Genomic DNA, 26,328 nt, shown 5'->3' on the forward strand with positions numbered 1-26,328 from the left:
TTTTGAGGTACCTCTAGGTGGGTTGGACCTACCGACCTTTCAGTGGGTAGTGTCACGCTTAACCGTTTCTGCCTCCCAGGGACCCCCTTTACCTAAATAGCAACTGTCTTAGTCATCTAGTGCTGCTATAACAGAAACACCACAAGTGGATGGCTTTAACCAAAAGAAATTTATTTGTTCACAGTAAAGTAGGCTAAAAGTCCGAACAGGGCATCAGCTCCAGGGGAAGGCCTTCTCTCCCTGTCAGTCTTTTCATCAGTCCTCTCCCAGACTAGGAGCTTCTCCGTGCAAGAACCCTGGGTCCAAAGGATGCACTCTGCTCCCGGCACTGCTTTCCTGGTGGTATGAGGTCCCCCACTCTCTGCTAGCTTTCCTTTCATCTCTTGTAAGAAAAAAGATGGTGTAGGACACACCCCAGGGAAACTCCCTTTACACTGGATCAGGGATGTGACCTTAGTAAGGGTGTTAACAATCCCACCCTAACCCTCTTTAATGTAAAATTACAATCACGGAACAGAGGACAAGCACACCATACTGGGAATCATGGCCCAGCCAAAGTGATAACACACATTTTTTTTTTTTTTTTGAGAAAGGGAAGTATCTTTATTTAAAAACAGGATTTGAAAATATATTAGACATCCCCATATGACACTCATGTTTCAAAAGCTTTTCTTTTTCTTTCTTTCCTTTTTTCTTGAGCATTACCACCTTTAAAATTTGCATCAGCGAGGCATTTTAACTCCACTTAAATAGGAAATTACAGAGAGGCTGACTTGTCCAAGGGCCCATAAGTAGAAATCATTGGAGCTGGATTTGAATCCAGGGCTTTTGACTCCATCTTTCATGCTCCTTCCTCTGTAGCTCAGCTGCCTATTTAGCATCCCCGCCCACCATGGGAATTCTCCCATATCCAGGCATATCAGGAAGTTTGGCTGGGCATCATGAATTTTATTGGCCTGAAGACAACGGGGAACCTGGTTGATTTGGGAGCTAGTGGCCAGCTAGATAAGGAAAAAAAGATGCCTAAACTTGCTCCGTAGATTGTTAATTGAGTTATGCAGATGACACGACCTTGGTTGCTGAAAGTGAAAAGGACTTGAAGCACTTACTAATGAAGATCAAAGACAACAGGCTTCAGTATGGATTGCACCTCAACATAAAAAAAAAAAAAAGAAAACAAAAATCCTCACAACTGGACCAATGAGCAGCATCATGATAAACAGAGAAAAGATTGAAGTTGTCAAGGATTTCATTTTACTTGGATCCACAATCAACAGCCATGGAAGCAGCAGTCAAGAAATTACCAGACGCATCGCATTGGGTAAATCTGCTGCAAGGGACCTCTTTAAAGTGTTGAAGAGCAAAGATATCACCTTGAAGACTAAGGTGCGCCTGACCCAAGCCGTGGTATTTTCAATTGCATCATATGCATGTGAAAGCTGGACAATGAATAAGGAAGACCGAAGAATTGACGTCTTTGAATTGTGGTGTTGGTGAAGAATATTGAATATACCATGGACTGCCAAAAGAATGAACAAATCTGTCTTAGAAGAAGTACAACCAGAATGCTCCTTAGAAGCAAGGATGGTGAGACTGCATCTTACATACTTTGGACATGTTGTCAGGAGGGATCAGTCCCTGGAGAAGGACATCATGCTTGGCAGAGTACAGGGTCAGTGGAAAAGAGGAAGACCCCCAACGAGGTGGATTGACACAGTGGCTACAACAATGAGCTCAAGCATAACAACAATTGTAAGGATGGCGCAGGACCGGGCAGTGTTTCGTTCTGTTGTGCATAGGGTCGCTTTGAGTCAGAACTGACTCAACGGCACCTAACAACAACAACAAAACTTTCTCTTGGGATCCTGGTTGGCGGTCAGGAGTTGCAGGTGGTTTTGAGTGCAGTTTATGATACATCTCAAATTGCCCCTGGACTGGTGTGGATTCATCCAGTTCCCAGGGCCTGGAATTGTCCAGGTATCGGGGGAAAAACGGGGCTACCGAAACATCAGTAAGCAATTCCAAGTTAAGTGCTATAAGAAACTGAGAACAGATGCAGACCTTTCTTTTTGATGGCTGAGTAACAGGAGCTCAAAAGTTTAAACCAGGAAATGGGATGGGTCGCCATGAGTTGGAGCCAACTTGAGGGCAACTAAAAACAAGCCTCAGGATCCTTCTTGTTAAAATGGCGATAATACACATGCTTCTGAGGGTTCTGAGTGCTAAGAAGATAATGCCTGTGAAGTGTTTGATACAGTATCTTCTCATACAAAGTAGATATTTCATAGATGGTAGCTACGAAACCATCTTTGTCACTATTATTTTTATCTATTAATACATAGGGACAGAGGGGTTAAAAAATACCAATACCTGCCACCACCCCAGAAATTTTGGGTCATAATTTCTAGGGATTGATTCCATGTATGGTTCTTTTAGAAGTCCCCCAGGAAGTGACTGTGACATTTAGTCCTGGCTGAGAACTACTGATCCATCTTCAGCCAAGTCCTTGCCTTCTTCCTATAGCTCTTACTCCCCTGGAATGACCTTCCTTTAGAACTGGCAGGGCACCGTCTCTGCACTCAGAGGCAGATTTACCACGAAACTCTGAACCTTAAGCTTCAGGCCTCCTCACTTGCATGAGCCCCTTCTAAGGCTCTGCATCTACTTCTGTACTCCTGGTTTTGTATTTGTATTTGGAAACCCTGGTCGCGTAGTGGTTAAGTGCTACGGCAGCTAACCAAAGGGTCGGCAGTTCGAATCCTCCAGGTGCTCCTTGGAAACTCTTTGGGGCAGTTCTACTGTGTCCTATAGGGTCGCTATGAGTCGGAATCGACTCAACGGCACTGGGGTTTTTAGTTTTGTATTATTTTTCTTGAGTAGCATCTCCCCCATTGTATAAGTTTCAGGCTCCACAAAACCTGAATCCATAAATCCTTGTCGCACTTCCCTTGAAGTGAGAAACCAGCAGAGTCCCAAACACTTAGCTTGTGCCTGGAAAGAATCTGCTGTTCAAATCGCATCCGGCTGTTTGCTGGCCCTCTCCTGAACAGTCGAGGAGTTGATGTTACCTTGAATTCCTGTCACCTCTCACTGAGTTCTCTGTGTCTTTAAATTCACCCTTTTAGTCTTTTTATTTTGAACATGCTGAGCAGCCAGGCCAGCTGGACAAACTATCAACCACCAGCTGAGAGATAACCTGACCAGTCCGTATTTGTAAATTATACCCTCAGGTGGGTGTAGCCTGGGGAAATTTGAAGGACATTTTTGTGAACTTCTTAGGACTTCTTGGTCTTTTTTCAGAACTCAGGGTAAGAATTAATATTCCCTAAAAATAATGCTACTCAGTAACCTCCAGTCTATTATCTTATTTTCTTATCTTCTCCAATAAAAATAACCATAATTCTTTGTTCTGTAAGCAATTTCCTTTTACTGTCTACCCAGAATCAGAAATAATCCTATTTCTCTCAGTCTTCTGCTCCCCAGAAAGTGTAATTATCTTGTTGTCCGTTGATGTTTCTGAGAGAAACTGCTACTTCAAATTTATTACACAAACTGCTCACTTTTCACATAAATGTCATTTCAAAATAGGCACTCTTCTTACAATTCCTACAGAATTTGGGGTTTATCTCTACAGAAGGCAGTATGTTTTCCAGTATGATCCATACTGACAGCAGGGTCCATGAAATCTCTCTGAACATGAGCACCCCTGGGCTTCACGATCTGAACACCTCCCTCTATTGGAACAGGTCCCCACTGCAGAGATAGAGTGTAGACAGCCTGGCTCACTGTGCCGCTGGCTCCAGCCTGGGCAGCACTTATAGACTGTCTGCTGCCCCACACTGTACTCCAGTCTAGATGGTGTAGTACGGGGTCCTTCTTTCATAACCCACACACCACCTTGGGCCTCTGCAGCCTTATTTCCAGAGCTTGATAGTGTGTGTAAAAGCCTGGATGCACAGGTGTACAAGGCTCACCACAGTCAGTTGCTGCTCTTCATAAACATTCGGCCTATCATCGTATGAGGAGCCCTGGTAGGGTAGTAGTTAAGTGCTCAGCTGCTAACCACAAGGTCAATGGTTCAAACCCTCTAGCCACCTGTGGGAGAAAGATGTGGCAGTCTGCTTCCATAAAGATTTACAGCTCTGGAAACACTATGGGGCAGTTCTACTCTGTCCTGTAGGGTTGCTGTGAGTTGAAATCAACTCGACGGCAGTGGGTGAGTGGGTTTACCATCAGATCAAATCAGTGATACACACATTTTTGGGGGAACATAATTCAATCCATGACAGCAATGTAGAATAGCAACAGCCAAAATCCACTCGTTACTTGCGTGCTACTTTAGACCATCGTAGTGTTAAAACCTGTGTTATTCACATTCTTGAAAGGCTCTCACAGAGATAGACTTCTTTGTTCAGACCGGGATATGGTTTCCTTTACCTAGATGTTACTTAAAAAGGAAATGCTTTCCCTCGAATTTGCTATTTGCTTGGATATGCAGCCTCCCTTGTTTTTTAGGTTGGTGATACTTCTTTCCTTCTGTGAGGAGATGATTCTGCAGACTCAGGGGGAGCCCAGGCATTCTTTGTGTAGGTGGAAAACTGGCATTATGTGGTATCTTAGTCACCTAGTGCTGCCGTAACAGAAATACCACATGGGGATGGTGTCTCAGTCACCGGGTGCTGCTGTAACCGAAGTACCACAAGTGGACGGTGTCTTAGTCACCTAGTGCTGCTATAACAGAAATGCTACAAGTGGGTGGCGTCCTAGTCACCTAGTGATGCTGTAACCGAAGTACCACAAGTGGACGGTGTCTTAGTCACCTAGTGCTGCTATAACAGAAATACCACAGTGGATGGTGTCTTAGTCACCTAGTGCTGCTGTAACAGAAATACCACAAGTGGACGGTGTCTCAGTCACCTAGTGCTGCTGTAACAGAAATACCACAGTGGATGGTGTCTCAGTCACCTAGTGCTGCTGTAACAGAAATACCACAGTGGACGGTGTCTCAGTCACCTAGTGCTGCTGTAACAGAAATACCACAGTGGATGGTGTCTCAGTCACCTAGTGCTGCTATAACAGAAATACCACAGTGGACGGTGTCTCAGTCACCTAGTGCTGCTGTAACAGAAATACCACAGTGGATGGCGTCTCAGTCACCTAGTGCTGCTGTAACAGAAATACCACAAGTGGATGGCGTCTCAGTCACCTAGTGCTGCTGTAACAGAAATACCACAGTGGATGGCGTCTTAGTCACCTAGTGCTGCTGTAACAGAAATACCACAGTGGATGGTGTCTCAGTCACCTAGTGCTGCTATAACAGAAATACCACAAGTGGATGGTGTCTCAGTCACCTAGTGCTGCTATAACAGAAATACCACAGTGGACGGTGTCTCAGTCACCTAGTGCTGCTGTAACAGAAATACCACAGTGGATGGTGTCTCAGTCACCTAGTGCTGCTATAACAGAAATACCACAAGTGGATGGTGTCTCAGTCACCTAGTGCTGCTATAACAGAAATACCATAGTGGATGGTGTCTCAGTCACCTAGTGCTGCTGTAACAGAAATACCACAGTGGACGGTGTCTCAGTCACCTAGTGCTGCTGTAACAGAAATACCACAAGTGGACGGTGTCTCAGTCACCTAGTGCTGCTGTAACAGAAATACCACAGTGGATGGTGTCTCAGTCACCTAGTGCTGCTGTAACAGAAATACCACAGTGGATGGTGTCTCAGTCACCGAGTGCTGCTGTAACAGAAATACCACAGTGGATGGTGTCTCAGTCACCTAGTGCTGCTGTAACAGAAATACCACAAGTGGATGGCTTTAACAAAGAGAAATTTATAGTCTCACAGTCTAGTGGGCTACAAGCCCACATTCAGGGTGCCAGCTCCAGGGAAAGCCTCTCTCTTTCTGTCAGCTCTGGAGGAAGGTCCTTGTCATCAGTCTTCCCCTGGTCTTGGAGCTACTCAGTGCGGGGACAGTGGGTCCAAAGGATAACGCTCTCCTCCTGGCCCTGCTTTCTTGGTGGCATGAGGTCCCCATGTCTCTCTGCTCGCTTCTCTATTTTGTATGTCAAAAGAGATTGACACAACCCAATCTTGTAGATTGAGTCTTGCCTCATTAACATAACTGCCTCTAATCCTGCCTCGTTAATATCAGAGATCGGATTTACAACACACAGGAAAATCACATCAGATGACAGAATCATGGACAGTCACACAGTTTTGGGAATCATGGCCCAGTCAAGTTGACACACATTTTGGGGGACATAGTTCAATCCATGACAGATGGATAGTGATGATGTTAAAGACGTGGGAGGTGAAAGGAAAAGGATCCTTCCTGTTATAGTTTTGGAAGATTTTAAAGAGAATATTTTTGTTCACTTGTCTTATGTGTGCGTCTAGTCATGCTGTTAAATTTTGACTGTCTTGCTGTTTGCAGGCACGAATTGCTTGAGGAAGCCCGAAGACAGGGTTTACCTTTTGCACAGTGGGACGGGCCAACTGTCGTCGTGTGGCTGGAGGTATATCGTTGTTTTCATACCAAGTCCAGTGTGTTGCCTCCTGTATATAAACTCGTGAATCCATTTCTCAGACGACATGACTTTCTGCCCTTCCCTTCCCTGTCTCCAGCTCTGGGTCGGGATGCCGGCCTGGTACGTGGCCGCTTGCCGAGCGAATGTGAAAAGCGGGGCGATCATGTCAGCCCTGTCGGACACGGAGATCCAGCGCGAGATCGGCATCAGCAACCCGCTGCACAGGCTGAAGCTGAGGCTGGCCATCCAGGAGGCCGTGTCCCTGACGAGCCCGTCAGCGCCCCCCACGGCCAGGACGGTACGTCGCCTACTCTTCTGCAGGGGCGAGAGCTTCTCCAGCTCCTGGGAAACGCTTCCATTGTAGCTCGGATTTCAAACTTTAGCATTCGGTAACTCTAGAACTTAGAATTGGTGAGGACTGGGTAGTAAATATTACATACTTGTAAAAAGTTTAGTTATAACGTCATTGTAGTATAAAAGATGAGTTCTTTTTAAAGGTAGAGAAGTGGTTATCACAAACTTACATACTAATTTATCAAAATTGAACCAGTCTCAGGGCTCTTTGAAGGAGGAGAAAGCTAACATTTTAAGTGCGTACTTTATACTTAAGCTCTGTGAATTTCACATCCTGTTTATTTTATGATTCACTGGGAATTATTGTTGTTAGTTGCCGTCAAGTCCATTCCAACTGAGGGCGACCCCATGTGTGCAGAGTACAACTGCTCCATAGGGCTTTCAAGGCTGTGACGTTTGGAAGCAGATCGCCAGGCCTGTCTTCAAGGAGCCTGTGGGTGGGTTAGAACCACCAACCTTTTGGCTAGTAACGGAACGCTTCACTGTCGGACCACTCAGGGACTCCTGAGTTAGTGGTCAGGTTTCACACTGTCCATAAGGATATTTGCTAAGCAAATGTAGTGTCAAAGACCACCCAGTGTAGCCAGCACCCGCATTAAGAAAGGGATTTCACCAGGGCCCTAGAGGCCCCCTTCTGTGCCTTCCGGTCCTTCCTCCTTCCCCCAAAGGCAACCACCTGACTTCTGGCACCATAGACTAGTTTTGTCTGTATGGAACTTTATATGAGTGGGGTCAAAGAAGAAAGGTGGCCTGAGCCCCGCCTGGCTTCTTTCAGTCAGTGTGTTGGTGGGTTCATCCGTATTGTTGAGTGTGGAAATATAATTTTAAGGAGGAAGATTTTTGTCTGCTGCAGAGAACTAGGCAGCTTAGAAGCATCCATTTAAATATAGTTGACATACTAATAAAAGATGGTTGTTACCTGTTCATCCAAACTGGTCCCTCAAGAATTCTCAATCTCCCCTCCCCCAATTCCAATTTGAGGGGCAGTTTTTTGCAAAAGCTAGGGATAAAAAAGAGAAAAGATGAGATCACCAGTTGCAGTTCTAACTGCCTTTGACTGTTTTGATCTATTGGTGCGTCGCGTCCTGGAGGCTGTGACCCAGAGCTCAGGATTTAGCAGTACATAAATCCACACGTGTGCACCAGACATTAGCCGTGCTTGTAGTCTTCTCCACATGAGGAGTCCTTGAAAGTCCTTACGAGAGGTCCTCCTGCTTTAGAAAGTTACAAACTGCTGTAAAAAACATGAGTGGGTATTGGGAGAAAGGGCAGGCCACCTCCTAATCTCGTTTCGCATTGGCTGACGCCCACTGTCCGCTTTTAGTCTACTCTGCAGAGAAAACAAGCTCTCCCAGCTGAAATGAAGAGCCCTCACAGACAGAGCCCTGAACGGCAGTCCAAGACCTGGAGTGTCCCCCGTGGCTCACTGTTACCTCCCATAACAAGTGCTCAGAGCTTTCCTGCTTGTCTCTCTGTCTTCTAGTGAGAGAAGTGCGGCAGCGAGCAGTCAGCCCGTGTCCTTACCTCTTGCTTAGATGGCCCTTTTACCTGAGGAATGCCTGCCTATAAACAGCCAACTAATGAAACTTCCACGATTGTTTCATACCAGCGGGGCTTTCCTAGAGATGAAGGTGCTGGTGTGGTTTCCCCAAAGTTTTTATAAACTAGCTTCACAAAGGTAGCTCCTTTTGAGTGTGATTGAAGGAACAGAGACGGATAGACCCTAGATGAGGCACACCCAGCACTGGGCCAGGCCCAGGACAGAAGGCAGGCCCTCAAGGAGCCAGCAGTAGGCCAGCGGGGCGGTTATTTGCCTCACGTCTGCTTCGTTAGGTAGTGCCGTTATCTTTGGCGTGCCGAACCCCTTTGGCAATCTTTGATTTACTCCGCACTACCGCCTGCCCCCTCGGCCCGTGGCTTTGGTTGTCCACACTGAGAAGCCTCTCTGCAGACCGGCCACCCGCCTGTGCACAGTCCGCCCGTAATTCAGAGCAGGAGTTTGCACTGCTGCTTTGTGGCTGTGCTTTGTTTGGGATAAGAATGTTTTAAGCATAATTAATAGTTACTTGAGAATCATTTTTAAATTTCAGCAGTAGAAAATCGATTTTCTTCTTCTGTGTGTTTGATGTACCTCAGGGATAAGCATGGCAGCGAAAGCTCTAGAAATGGCGTGCTGCTCTCCTTGTGTTGTTGACGGTACAGTGGTGATAAGGTGGGGCCACTGTCCCGACATTTTCTGTCTGGACATTGAGATGAAAAACGTAAGAAGAACGACCTTTGCCTTCACCAGCCCCCTTTATGTACCTGTTGCTTATGTATCTGCCACCTTTCCTCTTTGTCACTGCTTCCTTGCCCTGGATGTGATGGGTGCCCCTGGGTCGTCTTAGACCACAGGAAATGTCTGGTTAACGCACGAAGAGATGGAAACCCTTACGGCCACGCCGCAAACGGTTAGTCACGGCACGCCGCTGTGCGCCTCTCAGTGCCCTCCCCACTACCAGCGCCTGGGTCCTTTGCCTTTTGGTTGGGTAAAAAAGTATTTTACGTTAAGTCGTTCCAGATGAGTGCCTCCCTCAGGTTTAGCATGTAAAACTGTCTTCATACTTGACCTCACTGTGGATTTTTCCAGGGACTGAGCGTGGGTTGCCTCGCTGTCTGTAGAGTAGACTTAGCTTGCATCTCCTTTAGGAGAGCCCTCCGTTCAGCACCGCGCTGTGGTGTCTGACCGGAGCTGTCTCGGCTCCTGGGTGTGCTGGGTGTGCAGGTCTGCTCCTTGCATGAGAGATGGGGGTGTGGGTTGGCATGAGTTTTGCATGACGCTTGGTTTTTTTTTTTCACCTTTTCGCTCAGTTTTTAGCTGCACCTTGGCTGCAAAGTTGAATTGCTGCACTCGTAAGCTCACCGATACTAATAGTTCTGTTCTTTTGCACTCCTAACCACGTAACACCAGGAGGATGAGGAGGGAAGCTGGGCCCAGGTGGGAGACTTTCTCTAACATTCTTCACTAAATGTACAGCAGCACAAAGCATTGGCGTATGGAAGCTTGTCGTTCCCTTTTCTTGCATTTTCAGAGTTTTGTTAATGAATTGAAAGTATTAGTCGAAGCAAAGCACAGGACTGAAGAGTACGTCTCATGGACAATTTTGAACTTTGCCTGTATGGAGCCAGGATCTGCTTTTAATTAGTGTAGTCTTGTTTAACGTGCGAGCAGTCACAGGGTCCTGCTGCCGAGGTGGTATGTGCAGCTCCCGGGGGCTGGGAATTTTAATGACAAGATCTGCTGGTGGGAAAACTGTATTCTAATAAATTTCTGAGCACGGAAGTTGGCCTTGTGACTTCACCTCTGTGTCTTTGTGTTGGTGCATTACTGTTGCTGTCCTCATAATCTGTTGGTTTGAGGGCTTCCTTACTAATGGGGTTCTCAGAAATTACGTCTCTTCTTACTTAATGCACTAGGTTTTCCAGCTCCCTGAGTCTTCATGACAGAAAGCTCTGTCCCCCTGTCTGGCGACCTGCACACTCTTAGCCAGCTCGGTTAGGTCCCTGCGGTTTCCGCACGTACGAGTCCACGACCACCCTGGGTGCCACACTGCACTTCTGGCGACAGGTCGTGGGCTGAAAGCAGTGGGCAGGTGGCTGCACTTGAGGCGCTCGCTAATGGCAGGAGGTCAGGGACTTCAGAAGAAGAATTGTGTATCTGAAAAACATCGAAATAATACTCAGTCAGAATTTTCCTGATGGCACGTTGATGGTTGAAACGTCTGTTTCCTTCTGTTTTTACTCCTAAAGTTCCCCGTGGCCGTCAAGTCGATGGCAGCTCATAGCGTCCCTACAGGACAGAGCCGAGCTGCCCCATAGGGGCTTCCAAGGCTTTACAGAAGCTCCACGGAGCAGCTGGTGGGCTCGAGCCGCTGACCTTTCAGTTAGCTGCTGAACACTTAACACGGCACCAGCAGGGCCCCCCTCCCGAAAGCGTAGCCACTAGCACATCTTGTTTTCTTTAAACAGAAGAAAACAATGGCTATTGTGATCCTGCGGGGTCCGCCCCCCTTTACGGAGCCTTTTCTGTGCCTCTGCTCGATAAATAGCCTCATTAATTATTTAAGCTAGTTTGGCATCTCTTTACAGGACCAGCAATGACCACGAGTTAAACGGGGCACATTTCGTAATTTCTTAGGTATTTTACGCTACGCAGCGCTTAGTTATGAAATTCTGTGTGTCTGAGGCACGAAGCATAGATGAAATAAGCACAACATTGATACTTTGCAATGGACATAGGAACAAGAACCAGCCAGAATTGGCAGCATTCAGCCTTCATCATGAGCACACGCCCCTCTCCCGCCGTCCCTCCCATAGCTGAGAGGGCAGTGTGGCCTTCTGGTCTCTGAAAGTGCCCCGCGCTGCCGTGGACAGAGGCGGTACAGTGTGCTCCCTGAGATGTGAGACCTCAGCCCCCCGAAGCCGGTGGACTCTCAGGAGGAGACACCACGGGACGGTTATGCCACTGCTGAGTTTATTTAGCAGGTAATTGGATGCCGACTGGTAACACAGGTGGCGGCAGCAGGGGAGCATGTTCCGCGCCCTCGTGGGGCTTCCTCTGTGTACACAGTCACTCAGCCTGAGCTGGGTGCCATCGTTTCAGTGATGGGAATAGATTCTACTGCAGCAGCGTCTCTGCTGGCCTGTGAGAGCCCTGTCACGTGCCTGTGTCAGAAGGCTCCTGTGGCAGCCCAGGAGATTGCTGGGTCTCCCGAGGCTGAGCCAGACCCTTCCAGAAGCTCCTGTTAACACCCATGTAAAAAGTGTGGGTAGGGTATATTACGAGTGAGCATAAATCCCGTGGTTCGTCCTCCTTGGAATTCTCTAGACAGCAGCCATTTAAGGACGCATGATAATCAGCAAGGAAGAAAACAGCACCAGATATTTATGCTACAAGTATCAAGTGAAGTCTGAAATTATGACCAGAACTTGGTGGTATCCTTAGATATCCTGACAGTTGCCCAGAAATGTTTGATGTTTTTCTTGCCCATGGTTGTTTAGAGAAAACAGTGAAACATTTTTTTCTATTAGAATTTGAGCATTCTCGTTGGAGTTTGAATCATTCTCTCCAGCATGATTGGAAGAAATAATAATTAAATTAGATTGGAGGCCCTGGCTTCAAGACAGAATCTGGTGGTGGTTGACAGTGACTATTTCCACGAATCCCAAAATGTAACTACAGTGTTTCTGTGAACGTAGCTTAGTGTTCTCAGCTGGAGAATGTCAGGTGCCTTTCTCTGATATGTATGTGTGTGTGTGTCTTTTTCAGTGTACAAATCTTGCACATATTTTGTTAGATTTATCCTTATTTCATGTTTTGTGATGCCCTTATAAATGTATTTTTCAGTTTCCAGCTGTTCATTGCTAATATTGAGAAATACAGTTCATTTTTGTATGTTGATCCTGTATCCTGCAACTTCGCTAAACTCACTAGTTCTGAGAGCTCTTTTGTAGCTTCATTTCATGCCTGGATCATGTTGTCATCTGCAAATCAAGACAGTCTGATTTCTTTTCCAGTTCGTGGGCCTTAGTTTCTTTCCTTGCCTTCTCACATGTCTAGTACCTCCAGTATATGTTGAATAGAAGTGGTGAGAGCAGACACCCTTTCCTTGTATCATTAGAAGTGTGATATTCCCGGTAGGCTTTTTGTACATGCCCTTTGTCAGGTGAGGCGGCTTTCTGTCATTCCCGGATTGCTCAGACCTGCACGAATGAATGGTGGCTTTGTTTGGTCAAGTGCTTTTTCTGCATCTTTCGAGATGATGATGTGGTTTTCCTACATCAGTCTGTTGATATGATGAGTTGCATTGATTTTCAAATGTGGAACCAACTTAACTTCCCGGGGTAAGGCCCACTGGTCATGATGTATTATCCTTTTCATATATTGTTGATTCGATTTGCTAATATTTTGTTATAGATTTTTGCATCTGTGTCCTTAAGGGATATTGGTCTGTAGTTTTATTTTCCTTTAATGTCTTTGTCTGTTTCGGTGTCAGGGTAATGCCAATCTCAAAAAATTAATTAGAAAGTCTCTTTTATGTTTTGAAATAATTTGCATAAAACTGGTAAGGTTTCGCTGGGTAAGGTTTTTCATAAATGTTTGGTAGAAATCGACTAGCGAAACCATCTGAGGTAGAGGGTTTTTTTTTTTTGTGGGTAGACTTTTAACTATAAATTCAAGTTCATGTAGACATAGGGTTATTTACGTTATCTGCTTCTTACCAGGTGAGCTTTGACAGTTGATGCATTCCCAGGAATTTGTCCATTTCTTCTAGATGGTTTGAAATTGTTAATACGTCCCGTTAGTGTTCTTTCCGTATCTCTTGGATCCGTACTGATGGCCCCTCTTTCATTGCTGACATTCGCATTCAGTATTTGATCATTTATCTCTTTTTTCTTAATCAGTCTGGCTAAGAGCTTGTCAAATGTATTGATATTTATCAAGAACCAGATTGTAGATTTCATTGGTTTATCATTTTTTTCTGCTTTATTGACTTCTGCTTTTATCTTTTAATTTGTTTGTCTGGTTTGCTTTGGATTTCATTTGATCTTTTTCTAATTCTTTAAGGTAGAACCTTAGATCATTTGCGGCTTTGCATTTCTGATGTAAGCATTCAATGCTGTAAGTTTCCTTCAAAGCACCGCTGCAGCCGTGTCCCATCAACTTCGGGTGGATTGTAATTTCACGTTCATTCACCTCAAAATATTTTCCAATTTCCTTCTGATTTCTTCTTTGACATATGGGTTATTTAGAAGTGTGCCAATTCCCAAATATTTAGGAATTTTCCAGGTATCTTTCAATTAATGGTTTCTAATTTAATTCTTTTGGGGCCAGAGAACATACTTTGAATAATTTCTCTCTCTTAAATACGCTGAGATTTGTCTGTCTTGGCACATGCTCCGTACGCGCTTGAAAAGACCTGCACGTTCTTCCGTGTTGATCAGAGGCGTCTATCACTGTCCGTTAGTACCGTTCAGTCGTCTGTATCCTTATTGACGTTTTTTCTTACTTGTTCAGTCGGTTCCTGACGGAGGAGCGTGGAGGTTTCCCAACCCGGATTGTGGATCAGTCCATTTCTCCTCCAGCTTCTTGCAGTTGTTGCATTGTTTCTCTCTGTTTTAAAGCTTTTTTTAGCTCACTTTTTTTCTGATTTTGAAATTAACGTAAATTTTGTGTAGGGAATTTGGAAATAAAGTGCTTGCATTAAAAACGAGCCAGAGATCTTTTTAATGAGTGTCAGTTAGGCTGACCCTTCAAACTTGTTCATGAGTCGTGATCATCCTCTATTGTTATGTTACTAAATGAAAATGATTTCAGAAAGGAAATCTGTACTCAGTCTTGTTGTGGTTTGGCAAAGAAGTTAAATTTAAAAACACAAATGAGTCAGATTTTTAATGGTACGATTTCTTTCATATAAAATTTACTGGCATTTAAAAGGTGGCAAATGAGAGATGAGTCAGCCTTTGAGAGCGTGTGATAGATGAGAAATCCAGGGTAGGGATTCTGAGCTGCTCTCGTGACCACGTCCTGGATATTTTCTGAGTTGAGCCTCCCCGCTTCTTACGAGCAGACACTCGCCTATGGGGACATGAACCACGAGTGGATTGGTAACGAGTGGCTGCCCAGCCTGGGCCTGCCCCAGTACCGCAGCTACTTCATGGAGTGCCTGGTGGATGCCAGGATGCTGGACCACCTGACCAAGAAGGACCTGCGGGGGCAGCTGAAGATGGTGGACAGCTTCCACAGGTAGGCTGGTGCAAGTCACTGCTCCCGATCACTTTTGAGGCTGTTCAACTGCTGCCTCTCTAAGTAATCTTTTCTTTTCTTTTAAATCATAGAAACAGTTTCCAGTGTGGAATCATGTGCTTGCGAAGGTTAAATTACGACCGGAAGGAACTGGAAAGAAAAAGGGAAGAGAGCCAGAACGAGATAAAAGGCCAGTATATTATGTTTCGTTGGCTTGGTGCATACCTGCATCTCAGTGGCTTCCTGCTTTCGTGGTCGGGAAACGCTGCCAGTGGAGACTAGGCTGGCAGCACGACACAGGGGCAGGGAGATGACAGCGGGCTGTTTTCAGCTGCTCCTCAGGAGCTGCGCCTGTTGTGCTCACAGCAGCCTGGAGGGTAAGTCTTCGGCTCCACATTTTTCCTGTGGCTTTAGAGATGTCCCGTTGTGGCACCACGTGTACTCCTCCACCCAGACGGTGGGCACCAGAGCACGGACGAGCAGGGCCCTGCGGCGTGCCCCGTGGTTACGGTGGCAACAGCAGCACGGACGAGCAGGGCCCTGCAGCGTGCCCCGCGATTACCCGGCTAGCACTGCCGCGGATGTGTCCAAGGGCTCCGGGGCACAGAGGAGCCCAGTGCTGCTCTGTGGCAGGCGCCAGGCAGAGCCTCACAGCTGGTCCTGAGGAGCGGAGCCTTCCGCGGGGAGAGAGGATGAGGCCCTTCAGTTAGAAACAAAGTTGGGGGGAAGGGGTAAGTGAGCATGGGGCATTCACCGGAAGACAAGGGATTCCCTTCTCTGTCGGGGGAGCTTCTCATCCGGCAGTCCTCCAGAGGAATCAAGGACAGTGATTGGTTTTAAACAAGACATTAGGCTCAAGTTCGGTCTCCCAGAACTTGGGGACCATAAGGAAATCACTGATGACCATCGTGGTAATGATAATTACTGGGCAGTGCTTATGGCCAGGCACTGCTCCCAGCACTGCCGTGGGTTAATTTACGTAACCCTCACCCCGCCTTCATGAGGATAGTGCTGTTTGTATCCTGAGTTTTTATTAATAAAGAAATTAAAGCCAAAGATAGGGTTTCTAGTGAGCAATAGCCCTATTTGAAGGGTGATTACCCTTAAGTAAGGTGATGTGAATCGTGAGAAGAATGGTGAGTTAACATTTATTATGTATGCGCGTGTGTGTTTGTGTGTGTGTGTCTGTCTGTCTGTCAGTCCTTTTATCCAGAAAAGGACATTGGAGATAAACTGTGTAAATCTGTTTGTTTTCTGTGTATGTTTTAAATCTTTTTACAATTGATAAGAGCCATCTTTGAAAGTAATTGGCAATCATTTGGATGTATTTTTACAAAGTGGCTGTTTTTAGGTCTCTGGTACAGCAAATTTGATAACTTACAAATGTATAAGATCACCCCAAATCTCTGATATGATGGAGAGTACCTTCAAGTTGTGTTTTCACAATGGGACGACGTGAGCGCCGTCTTCAAGCTTGGAGGCAGAGGTCTCTGTGGCTTTGAGCACGGTGCCCAGATGTGGTGCCGTCCTTTTATGAGTGAAGAACGTTGTTTCAGGGACACAGGAGTCTGTACGTGAAACTTGTTCTTAGTTGGGAGATGTTTGAATTCTTTTTTTCCTTGGTTCCCCATCATTTCCTGTTCTCTAGAAATAAAGTGTCCATAGTGACTTCATCCGGCTTGGGTTCACTTCAAGAATCAGTTCTAATGGAAGAGTCTCCATGGGGATGGAGAAGGGTGAGGCCCGTGTCTAAATGCAGTGAGTGGCCATCTGTCCCCTGGGCCGTGTCTGCAGCACTCGTGGAGACCATGTCCTTTGTCAGAAACACGGTGGGGACCTTCCTCTGCGTTGCAGGGTGTACGTGAGGAGGACAGCCTTCTGAAGCCCCCCTTACCATTGCTGTGATTCCCCCACAGACGTGCTTGTCTGGAGCAACGACCGAGTCATCCGCTGGATCCTGTCCATTGGGCTTAAAGAATACGCAAACAACCTCATAGAGAGTGGTGTGCACGGCGCACTCGTGGCCTTAGATGAAACCTTTGATTTCAACGCGCTGGCACTCTTGTTACAGATCCCCACGCAGAACACACAGGTAACCCCCGAGCCGGCGTGCGCTCTGCTGAGTTGATGTGTTGGGCTCACACAGGTGACCCCCAAGCCTGGCGTGTGCCCTGCTGAGTCGATGTGTTAGGGTCACACAGGTGACCCCCAAGCCCGGTGTGCCCTCTGCTGAGTCGGTGTGTTAGGCTCACACAGGTGACCCCCGAGCCTGGCGTGCCCTCTGCTGTGTCAGTGCCTGAAATCTGTTCTCCTAATCACGGACATTTAGTTACTTGTTTAAATGCGAGAAAACTTAAGGAGAACCCTGAGATAATTAGTAATCTCTTTCCACGCCTCATCTATCACGTGCTGCTTCAGGACCCTCAGCACCTAACGTCTCACTGCTTTTGCCTGTCCTCTTTCCGTTTCCTGTTGTAAGCATCAGAGCCATGCAATATACAAAACAAGGAGCAACTTTAATTCCAGGACAGGTGCTTGAAAACGCGACAGACTTAGTGCCTACAGGAAAAAGGCGTTTTCAGGGGCGCCGCGGGAGGTTGTGCTTCTCTGAGTGATTGCCTTGTGTAATTCTTCTTGAGTGGTGGGCCCATTCGAGAATCAGAATTCCTGTTTTATTACAATTTTTGTTTTAGTAAAATTCACACCAGTCATTTGTTGCCAATAACCCTGTATCCTCAACCCCCTCGTGCCCCCAACAGGGCTGCCACGGCTCAGCACTTTCAGAGCTGTATTGTGTTTTTTAAAATTCTTGATTTAAAGACGCGCTTCAAATTACATTAATGAAAGATTTGGGATTTTCTGTTTTATTTTGTTATTATTCCAGGCTCGTGCCGTCTTGGAAAGGGAGTTCACCAACCTCTTGGTCATGGGTACTGACAGAAGGTTCGATGAAGTGAGTTTCTGATCTGATGTTTTCCAAGTTTGTGTTAACTCTACACGGGGAACATGTCTTTTAGTGTACCCAGGAACACCGTGTACACCCAGGAACACCGTGTACACCCAGGAACACCGTGTACACCCAGGAACACCGTGTACACCCAGGAACACCGTGTCGCCAGGCCGTGTCTTCTAAACGTGTAGACGGCTTCACAAGTTCACAAAGTTACCAGCAAATGAGCATTAAGAAACTAGTGTTTTTATCAAGTAGACACATGAGACTGTTTGGGCAGCTCCTGCCTGGAGGGGAGATGAGAGGGCAGAGGGGGTTGGAAACTGGCTAAATGGACAGGAGAGTACAGCGGGGAGAGAAGGAGTGTGCTGTCTCATTGGGGGAGAGCAACGAGGAGTATATAACAAGGTGTATATAAATGTTTGGATGAGAGACTGACTTGATGTGTAAACTTTCACTTAAAACACAATTAAAAAAAAAAAAAAAACTAGTGTTTTCAATAACCAACCCCATTGCCATCAAGTCAATTCTGACTCATAGCAACCCTATAGGACAGAGCAGAACTGCCCCGTAGAGTTTCCAAGGAGCGCCTGGTGGATTCGACTTGCTGACCTTTTGGTTAGCAGCCATAGCACTTAACCAGCACGCCACCAGGGTTTCCAATTTTTAATAATGCAGTGGTTTTTTGGGCAGTTTAGTTTTTTACAATTCACAGAAGTATCGTAGAACATTGGGTGTGGCACAGGAATGAAGCCTATAAGTTGCATTTGGCGGTGGCTGGGTGTCGCCCCAGAGCCCCTGGGGTATGGCACAGGAATGAAGCCTGTAAGTTGCATTTGGGGACAGCTGGGTGTCGCCCCAGAGCCCCTGTGCTTTGGGTCATGTTTCAGAAGTGTATTAACACATGCACACACAGCAGTAATTTCCCTTTATACAAAACCATGGCTCATTTATTTCCACAGTGTTATTTATTATTCTCACTAACAGATCCCAGGAAAACTCGTGTTTGACGAGGGACAGAGTAGGGCAGCTCAGGGCTGAAACGCTTTTCGCTGTCTTAACGGCAGAAGCTTAAAAGCTGTTTAAAAACTCAGAAAGTACTGATGATTTAAAAAGTATCATATTCTGCAGGATGAGAGGTGAAGCGTGGTGCCAGCTCGGGGAACTGACCCCAGCAGCCCAGGACTGTCCTGGTTTCTGCACAGTCAGGGTCCCAGCTCCTCCTCCCACTCTCAGAGGTTTCCCGTTTGGACCATAAATTACGCTGTCGTAAAACCAAACTCATTGCCATCAAGCCGATTTCGACTTATAGTGGCCCTCTAGGACAGAGTAGAACTGCCCTGTAGGGTTTCCAAGGAGCAGCTGGTGGATTTCAACTGCCAACCTTTTAGTTAGCAGCTGAGCTCTGAACCACTGTGCCACCAGGGCTCCATATGGTCAGCAGGAAGGCTATAAATACATGTGAACAAAACACATGAAAGGTTCCAGCGATCACTTTTAAGAACGGCTAACTGTACTGTGTGCTACATCCTTTGTCTTAAAAGTCATCTTCTTTTCTATTCTTTAATTCACCAGGATGATGATAAAAGCTTTAGGAGGGCACCTTCCTGGCGGAAAAAATTCAGACCAAAGGACATTCGTGGCTTAGCTGCTGGCTCAGCAGAGACCCTCCCTGCGAACTTCAGGGTCACTTCTTCGATGTCATCACCCTCTATGCAGCCAAAGAAGATGCAGATGGACGGTAGGTCACGTGAGGTGCCAGCCAGTCACTTGCGGGTGTGTGGTCGGTCGGCTTTGTGGCTGGAACGTTCGTGATGATCTTCAAATAGCCTGTTTAATATACTGCGAGGCCTTTGAGTACTGTTGCATGGCCAAGTTTGAATGTCTTAAAATTAATCCTAACATTTGTTTACCAAAGTTTTAATTCTTGTTCAGTTGACTCTTAGTTCTGCCAGCTAACCGAGCCAGGCGTCTCTCTGTGTTGTCAGAGCGTGAGACTGATGTCCGTGTCTGTGAGTACGTGGGGGTGATAGGCAGCACTAGCAGACTCTTCGTAAATAGTTGTTTGGTAGCTTTCACACTGTGTCATTTACTCCTGGGACTTCTCTCCCCACTGGGGAAGTGACCGAGTGAATTTTAAATCACGTACGGTTTCCACCCTTTGGAGGCTCCGCCTTTCCTTCCCACCCTTCCTGTCGTTATACATCTCCCTGTTGTAGAAGGACGGGGGACAGGGAAAGAGAGCCTTGGGGATGTCATCAGTGGAGCTAGCTTGTCCTGTTAAATATGCCAGCAGAAGATGGCACTGCCAGAACCGTTTCAGATACAGCTGACCCTCAGCCAGCCACGTGCTTTTAGAGCACAGAGGGTGAAGGATGGCCCGTGGCTTCTGGACAGGACAGCCTCTCAGCTCTGACCTTACACTCATCCACCGAAAGGCAGCGTGCAGCAGTGGGTGCGGCACCGACTCGAGAGCCAGGCTGCCGGCGTCTGCAGCCAGGCTCTGCCCCTTAGGAACTGCGTGCCCCCGTCACTGTAGTGTCTTCCTCAAGGGTGGCTGGGAGGGTAGGTGAGTAACTCACATAAGGCCTTAGAACAGCACCTGAGCCCGTGTGGTAGCGTGGTGGCATTGGAGTTTCGTTGTGACACAGAGGGACAGGCTCCCGGAAAGTGTGTGGTCTTCAAAACCGTGCTGCGTGTGGTGTTTATGGGTCTCCCGCCACGTGCCCTCATGGCCGTAGTTGGTGTGGGTTCGGCTCGCGCTCACCTGTGCGGCGCCCAAAGGACAGGGCGCTGAGGAAGCCTGCGTCAGGCTGGAGATGCCCACACCAGCGTGGCACAGCAGGGCACTGTTGTCAGTGCATCGGTGCTGCTTACGGAATGAAAAACCAGCAGCTCATTAAGGATGAGCAGTTTTCTTCCAAAGAGTGTGCAGATAGATATTTCTTATAGATTTTAACTGTAACTTGGCCTTCAACTTAATCTTTGTCAACTTACTGAGTAGTCTCAGTGAGCGTCCTTGTTTTCCTCTCAGCGTCAGCTTCTCCTTGTCTCTTTATAATCACATTGTCCCTGCTAGGTGTCCAGCAACACTGAGGTTAGAGTGTGGATAAATGAAAAAATTCTGGAAATACGGTGTAGGGATTGTGTTACGGAGAACAAGACTTTTTGCCCTTGTATAAATAACCAAAGCGTAAATGTAATAAAATGGATTGTCCTGGTGGCTTTTTACAATAAGGGATTTGTAAAGAGGATTCGTTCCCACCACCAGCCCCGATCTTCGCATCTCTCCTGGGCCTTGGCTGGATGGTGATAGAAAGCACCCCAGGCCTACCTGGAGGGGACAGGCCTAAACCGGGAGCACCACACGTCCGCTCGGCTTGCTGAAAGTCCCTTGTGATTTTGGCGGAGAGGGCTTACCTTGGGGCAGCGTGTTTCTTGAACAACATCAGGGGTCTGTGTCGTTTCAGGCAGAAGCTGAGACCGGGCTTCAGGCCCCTCAGACATGTCTTTGTCCTCCCCTACTCTTGCAGTCATGCCGATATTTAGGTCAGAAAGAAGAGTCCAGCTGGCCTGTGAGTCATCAGAAGAGTTTAGGAGAGACAGAGCCATCACTTTTTTTTAAGTAGCTGTGATTTGTAGACTTGTACATTTTGAAGCCACTTTTATATCCGATGGTGCCCCAAACCATTGCTATGTTAGAGTTCCCTCCAGGCATCCTAGGGCTCCTTGCGGGAGAAGGGACCAGGCCTGGGTGAGCCCCAGATCCTCCTAGCTCACTCCCTGGCACCAGACAGTGCCTCCCAGAGCCTCGGGGTGCCCTGCGGGGAGGTGCGTGTGCCCCACATGTGACGTGTGTGCCGCGTGTGACTGCTGTGTGACACTAACTGCACGCTGTGCTCTGCACACTCTTCATGCGGTGTCGGGACAGGCGACGTGTCGGGGACACAGAGGCTGGACTCGGCCACCGTGCGGACCTACTCCTGCTAACGCCTGCTGTTGGTGAGTAAGCGCGTGGCCCCGTGCAGAGGTGCAGCGTGCTCCGCAGGCATGGAGCCTGATGGCGATCTTGGCACAGGAGCCCGCTTCAGTCAGCTTAGGAAGTTAGCAAGTAGACACACGGTCTCTCTGCGCCCGTCAGGTGGCTCTGCCACTCTGGTTTTTAAGGAAGAAGACGTGTTTCTGCTCTTTCCTTAACCCTGGAAGTGCTGACTTATTTTGTGTGCCTGGTAATGCCTTCCTTCTCTCTGTTTTTTGGGGGGAGATTGAGGAGCATGTAGAACATGGCAGAAAAGGACACGAGTTGGGCCCTTTGTCACCCCGAGTTGTTGAGGTGCCAGGACAAGCCCATTGGGCTCCGACTTGGTTTGCACACTGCTGACTCCCGAGTGTGCCTGCGCAGGCTCACTCTGCTTTAGATGCCCGTTCTCAACTGACACGGACCCCAGAGTTCTGCGGGTCATCACGTACCGTGTGAGGCTTCCTGAGGCCATGTCATTGTCTGATACCACGCTTTGCCATCTCAGGGACACAGCGGCCAGGGCCTTGACCTGCTCAGCTATGCTGGTTGGTGGCCCGGCCCAGGGGCCTGCAGAGGGGGCTCCACTAACCTGGCCCAGACCCCCAGCTCTGAGGCCCTGGTGTCCCTTCCCGCTCTGTTGTCTGTCAGTGTCAGAGCGGCAGTACTTCATGGCTTTCTTCATCTCTCTCTTCTTTTTTAAAAAAATCGGGAACTTTTAGACCTGTGCAAAATGAAGTTAGTCAGGGAATGCACTCGCCGACACTTCTGGGCCTCAGTGTGTTGGCTAGTGATTGTCCAGGCACAGAGAGTGGGCGGCAGGCTCCGGGGGCAGCGGCGCAGTTGGGGTCCTCAGCACTGCGGCTCATCTGAGGCATCCTTCTGTTGGTTTTGTTTTCCAGTTTACCCACACTACTTCTACAGGTGACGCTGCGGCACTTGCAGACCGACAGGACTGCGCTTCAGAGCTCGGCGGAGCCCTGAATCTCTTCATACTTGTTCTGTGGACCCTGAGATATTTTATTACAGAGTTTTTAATTAGTGAAAAATTCACAAATACCATAGAGAAAATATTTTAGAATTTAATGTTTCTTATATTTATGTAAACTTACGGCTCTTCATTTATATAGTTACTTACTTTTTCAGGTATATCCAGGCTATAAATATCCTTTCAAATCAATCCGTGTTCTTACACCTAATTTTAGTCCTTCAGATGAATGTACTGTAAGGCTTGTATGTATAAATCCTATGAACAAATACAGGGCTTTTGTAAATTATGCACTTATTGTAATTATCATTGTTTAATTTTTTAATAATGAACCATGAGAGAGGAAAGGATTTTACTACGTCTGTAAGTGTCTGTCATGGCGCAGCCGCAGGCCTTATCCCCTGGCCAGCGTAAACTAGCGCCGGGACAATCATTTGGAAAGAAGACTTCATTGCAAGCAACTGTTGCTGTATTTTAATGACTGACCTTGGCTCCTTTTTCTAGCAAGGAATACTTTCTTCTGTAGCACGAACAGGCTTCAGATATCCGGTGTTAAACATCAGCCTCTAGTCAAACTTGGACTGCACAGAACACTACCGACTGCAGGACGGGGGGCTCGTCTGCAGTGACCGACCAGACGCCGGGGCCGGGCAGAGACTGGGCGCTCGGCCGAGGCAGCCGGGCTGACGACGGCCCCCTGGGCCTTCCTGCCGGCCCTCCTTCCAGGAGCGGGGCCTGCCGGCCACGGGCACCACGGCTCACAGAAGGACGACCGGTCACACAGCGCGCTCTCGCTTCACGGACGGGGGGCACCGCCGGGACGGAGGCGCGAGATTCTGGAAATCGTGTAGCGCGACTTTAATAAAAGCCTTACTTTTCTTACGTAAGTCACCTTTCTACATCGTTTGTAAACCTGTTTAAAGGACGGACCTAGACGTACGTTTGTAGATTTTGGTGATGTGGCCACTTTGGATTGCAGATGTAGCAAGTGTAACTTCGACTTTCTAAAGGCATATTAAAGAGCCCCAAGAACTGTGTTCAGATCCTGGTGCATTATTTATTATGCAGCTGGTACATGGAGCTAAACAGAGCATGTCTTTTTCCGATTCCGTTTCTGCCTTTAATTTGCCTGTACAATTCAATGTTACTGTCCGTTTCTCTGCTCGTCTTTTGTGAACTTCTTGATGATGTAACAAAGTATGTACAGTCTGCTTTTGAACTGTTTTTATCACAGTATTATTTATTGCCTTCTTTCAATAAAGTGCGGAAGCGTTTTCCACTGCCAATAAAAAACACTGAGAACAAGCTGTCATGACATGGAGACTACCTGCAGCTGGTTTCCCTCACTGCGCGCAAGTTCTAGAAACCACTGGCGAGAAGAAAAAAGCTGCAGGGTGGAAGTGTAGGATGTGGCTTCCAGCTCTCTGTCACAAAGACCCAGGGGAAGGGGACCTGGGAAGACCCTTGTGACCGGAAAGGCACAGGAGATGGGTCGGCTGTCTCAACCAAAACCAGAGCTAGTCCGCGGATGGGGCTGGCCACAGGCAGAACTGTAGGTTTGGGGGCCCGGCTTCGTTAAGAAGCAACGCACCATTTACTTATGGAGTCCTGTGCGCCAGGCACTTGTAGGGCTCAGCGATGTGACGAGGGTGCGTGGTGTGTGTTGTGTCCTCGCCATGTCCGAGCTTTCTGGCCTGCGCTCTCCAAGTGGTCATGAGCTGGCTCCCAGGGCCACAGAGCCCTGACCCCCAGGACTGGGGAAGCCTGCTCCTGAGACCAGAGCTGCAGTCCTGAGGCACGTGGCAGAGGGGAGAGGACACACTGACTGGCTCAAACCAGTCATCCAGCAGGGCCACCCTCGGAGGTGGCAGTGAGCTCCAGCCCCCCAAACAGAAGGGGTGAAAGTTGATTCCTGGGAGGCAGGGGAGGGGGTGCTGGGGAGGCAGCTCACAAGTGGCCGGCTGCTCCAGGTGGTCCAGAGCAAGACTGAGAGATGCTGCAGCCTGCAAGGTACGTACCTTCCGCACCCTCCTGCCCGAGAGGTGGGCTTGCTGGCAGGGCAGCTGCAGAGGCTGAAGGCGCCCCCCCCCGCCTCGCCGCCCCAGCCCAGGCAGGGCTGGCGTGGGCCCTGCGAACCGCGGCCTTGGGATTCGCATCCTGTTCACCGCTCCCACAGCTAACACCTCCTTTCTGACTAACTCGTTGCTTCTTTACCTGATTCCTGCACCTGTCTCGTCTCTCTCAGGTACTTGTGTATCTCAGGTTAGAGCCTCTCCTGCCCAGTCTTAACAGTCTAACTCGGGGCAGCCTCGTTTTCTGCATTTGGTCGGGGGGGTTCACTTCTGTATGAGATTAAAAACAACGCAGCGCTTCGTGCTTTTCCCACTCCCTTTTGGCTGACCAAAGCCAGGCACAGCTGGAGGTATGAAAGCTTCTGAGAAGAACACAGTTCACTGACTCATTACGCTGTGGACGTTTTCTCGATGCTGGATTCATCAAGTCCTCAGTTTTTATGCCTTTAAAAAGTCTGTTGAGAAGTACACCAGCGTGCCTCGTTAGCCTTTTCTAAGGCCAGCCGTTTGCCTCACCTGGTTCCCTGTCGGTCTGTCTCACATCAGGTGGTTGTGAGTTTGGGCTTTGTTTTCTGCTTTTGACTAACCACGTCCTGCCTGCCCTCATTCAGGATGAGGGTTCCAGGGTACAGAGAATGTACTCTCTGACAAGTTCCCAGGCGATGCTACTGCTGCTGGTTGGGGACCAGTTCTCATAACCGCTGGTAGAGCAGTGGTTCTCAAAACTGACGGTACAGAAGAACCACCTGGAGACCTTGTTGAATGTAGATTCTGATTCAGTGTATCTGGGGTGGAAATGCGCATTCTTGGCAGGGGTTCGAACAAACCAGAACAAACCCGAACAAACCCCTTGGAAGCCCTGCTCTTTGGCGATGGATAGATGGGAGGGAAGCGAGAAAGGTAGAGTGGTGTTTACTGTTATCCCAAGTGCCCGTGTACTAATACATTTCTAAATGCCTCAAATAATTTTGCTTCTCTTTTGCATTTTCTTAATTCCTTGGTGAAAATGAGTAGCTGGTGATGTTGCTATTTAGTTTCCATGGCTCACAGCGGTGCTGTTTCAAGTGTTGTTGTCTGAGGCCAGCATTTCGTGTCCCTCTCCACACTGAAGCTGACCTCACATGAAGGGCAACGTCAGCAGAGAGGAGGGAGCCGGAGCGCTGACGTCATGCCCTAGGAGAGGAGAACGCCCTGGCAACAAGGGCCCATGCTGCAACGGGGGACAAGGAGGCATCTTCGGGCCTTGGCAGTGATGTGTGGGGCGGGGCCAAGAGAAAGCGGAAGACTTTGAGTAATCGAGATGACCCCTGACACGTGCATGGGCTTGACCCTTAGGGTAGTTAATCTTTGAACTTGAACGTGTAAGGCCTCCTTGGGGAGTTAGCTAAAACTCGGTTTGGGGGCCCTGCTCCATTAAAATGCAATGCAGCATTCATTTATTGAGTCCTGTGTGCAGACATTTCTAGGTGCTGGGGGACAGTGAGGAGACAAACGAGGACGCCACCTGGCTGGCAAGAGGAACTGTCTCTATCTGTGTACTGGGATAAAGGAGGTGAGGCCCAGGAATTTTAATTGTTCTGTGGCACTGGAGTGGAGGCTGGATTGGAGGGAGGGAGGGAGAAGC

The 26,328-nt window shown here is 47.9% G+C and overlaps 1 protein-coding gene across 9 annotated transcripts in view; it reads left to right on the forward strand.

The window, feature by feature from the left end:
* PPFIA1 (PTPRF interacting protein alpha 1) overlaps positions 1-23,907 on the forward strand; it is a 128,771-nt gene extending 104,864 nt beyond the window's left edge. For 3 of the 9 annotated variants that reach the window (XM_049892747.1, XM_049892751.1, XM_049892748.1), the window contains 9 exons: positions 6,443-6,524; positions 6,634-6,834; positions 14,501-14,676; positions 14,769-14,866; positions 16,593-16,768; positions 17,561-17,629; positions 19,202-19,367; positions 21,558-21,628; positions 22,547-23,907. In XM_049892747.1, the coding sequence (XP_049748704.1) occupies positions 6,443-6,524; positions 6,634-6,834; positions 14,501-14,676; positions 14,769-14,866; positions 16,593-16,768; positions 17,561-17,629; positions 19,202-19,367; positions 21,558-21,616 (1,027 nt within the window). In that variant the 3' untranslated portion in view covers positions 21,617-21,628; positions 22,547-23,907. The other 6 variants (XM_049892749.1, XM_049892750.1, XM_049892744.1 and 3 more) reach the window with 4 other exon arrangements.
* The last annotated feature ends 2,421 nt before the right edge of the window (positions 23,908-26,328 follow it).

The sequence above is a fragment of the Elephas maximus genome, chromosome 7, assembly GCF_024166365.1.
Source record: "Elephas maximus indicus isolate mEleMax1 chromosome 7, mEleMax1 primary haplotype, whole genome shotgun sequence".
Taxonomy (NCBI): Eukaryota; Metazoa; Chordata; class Mammalia; order Proboscidea; family Elephantidae; genus Elephas; species Elephas maximus.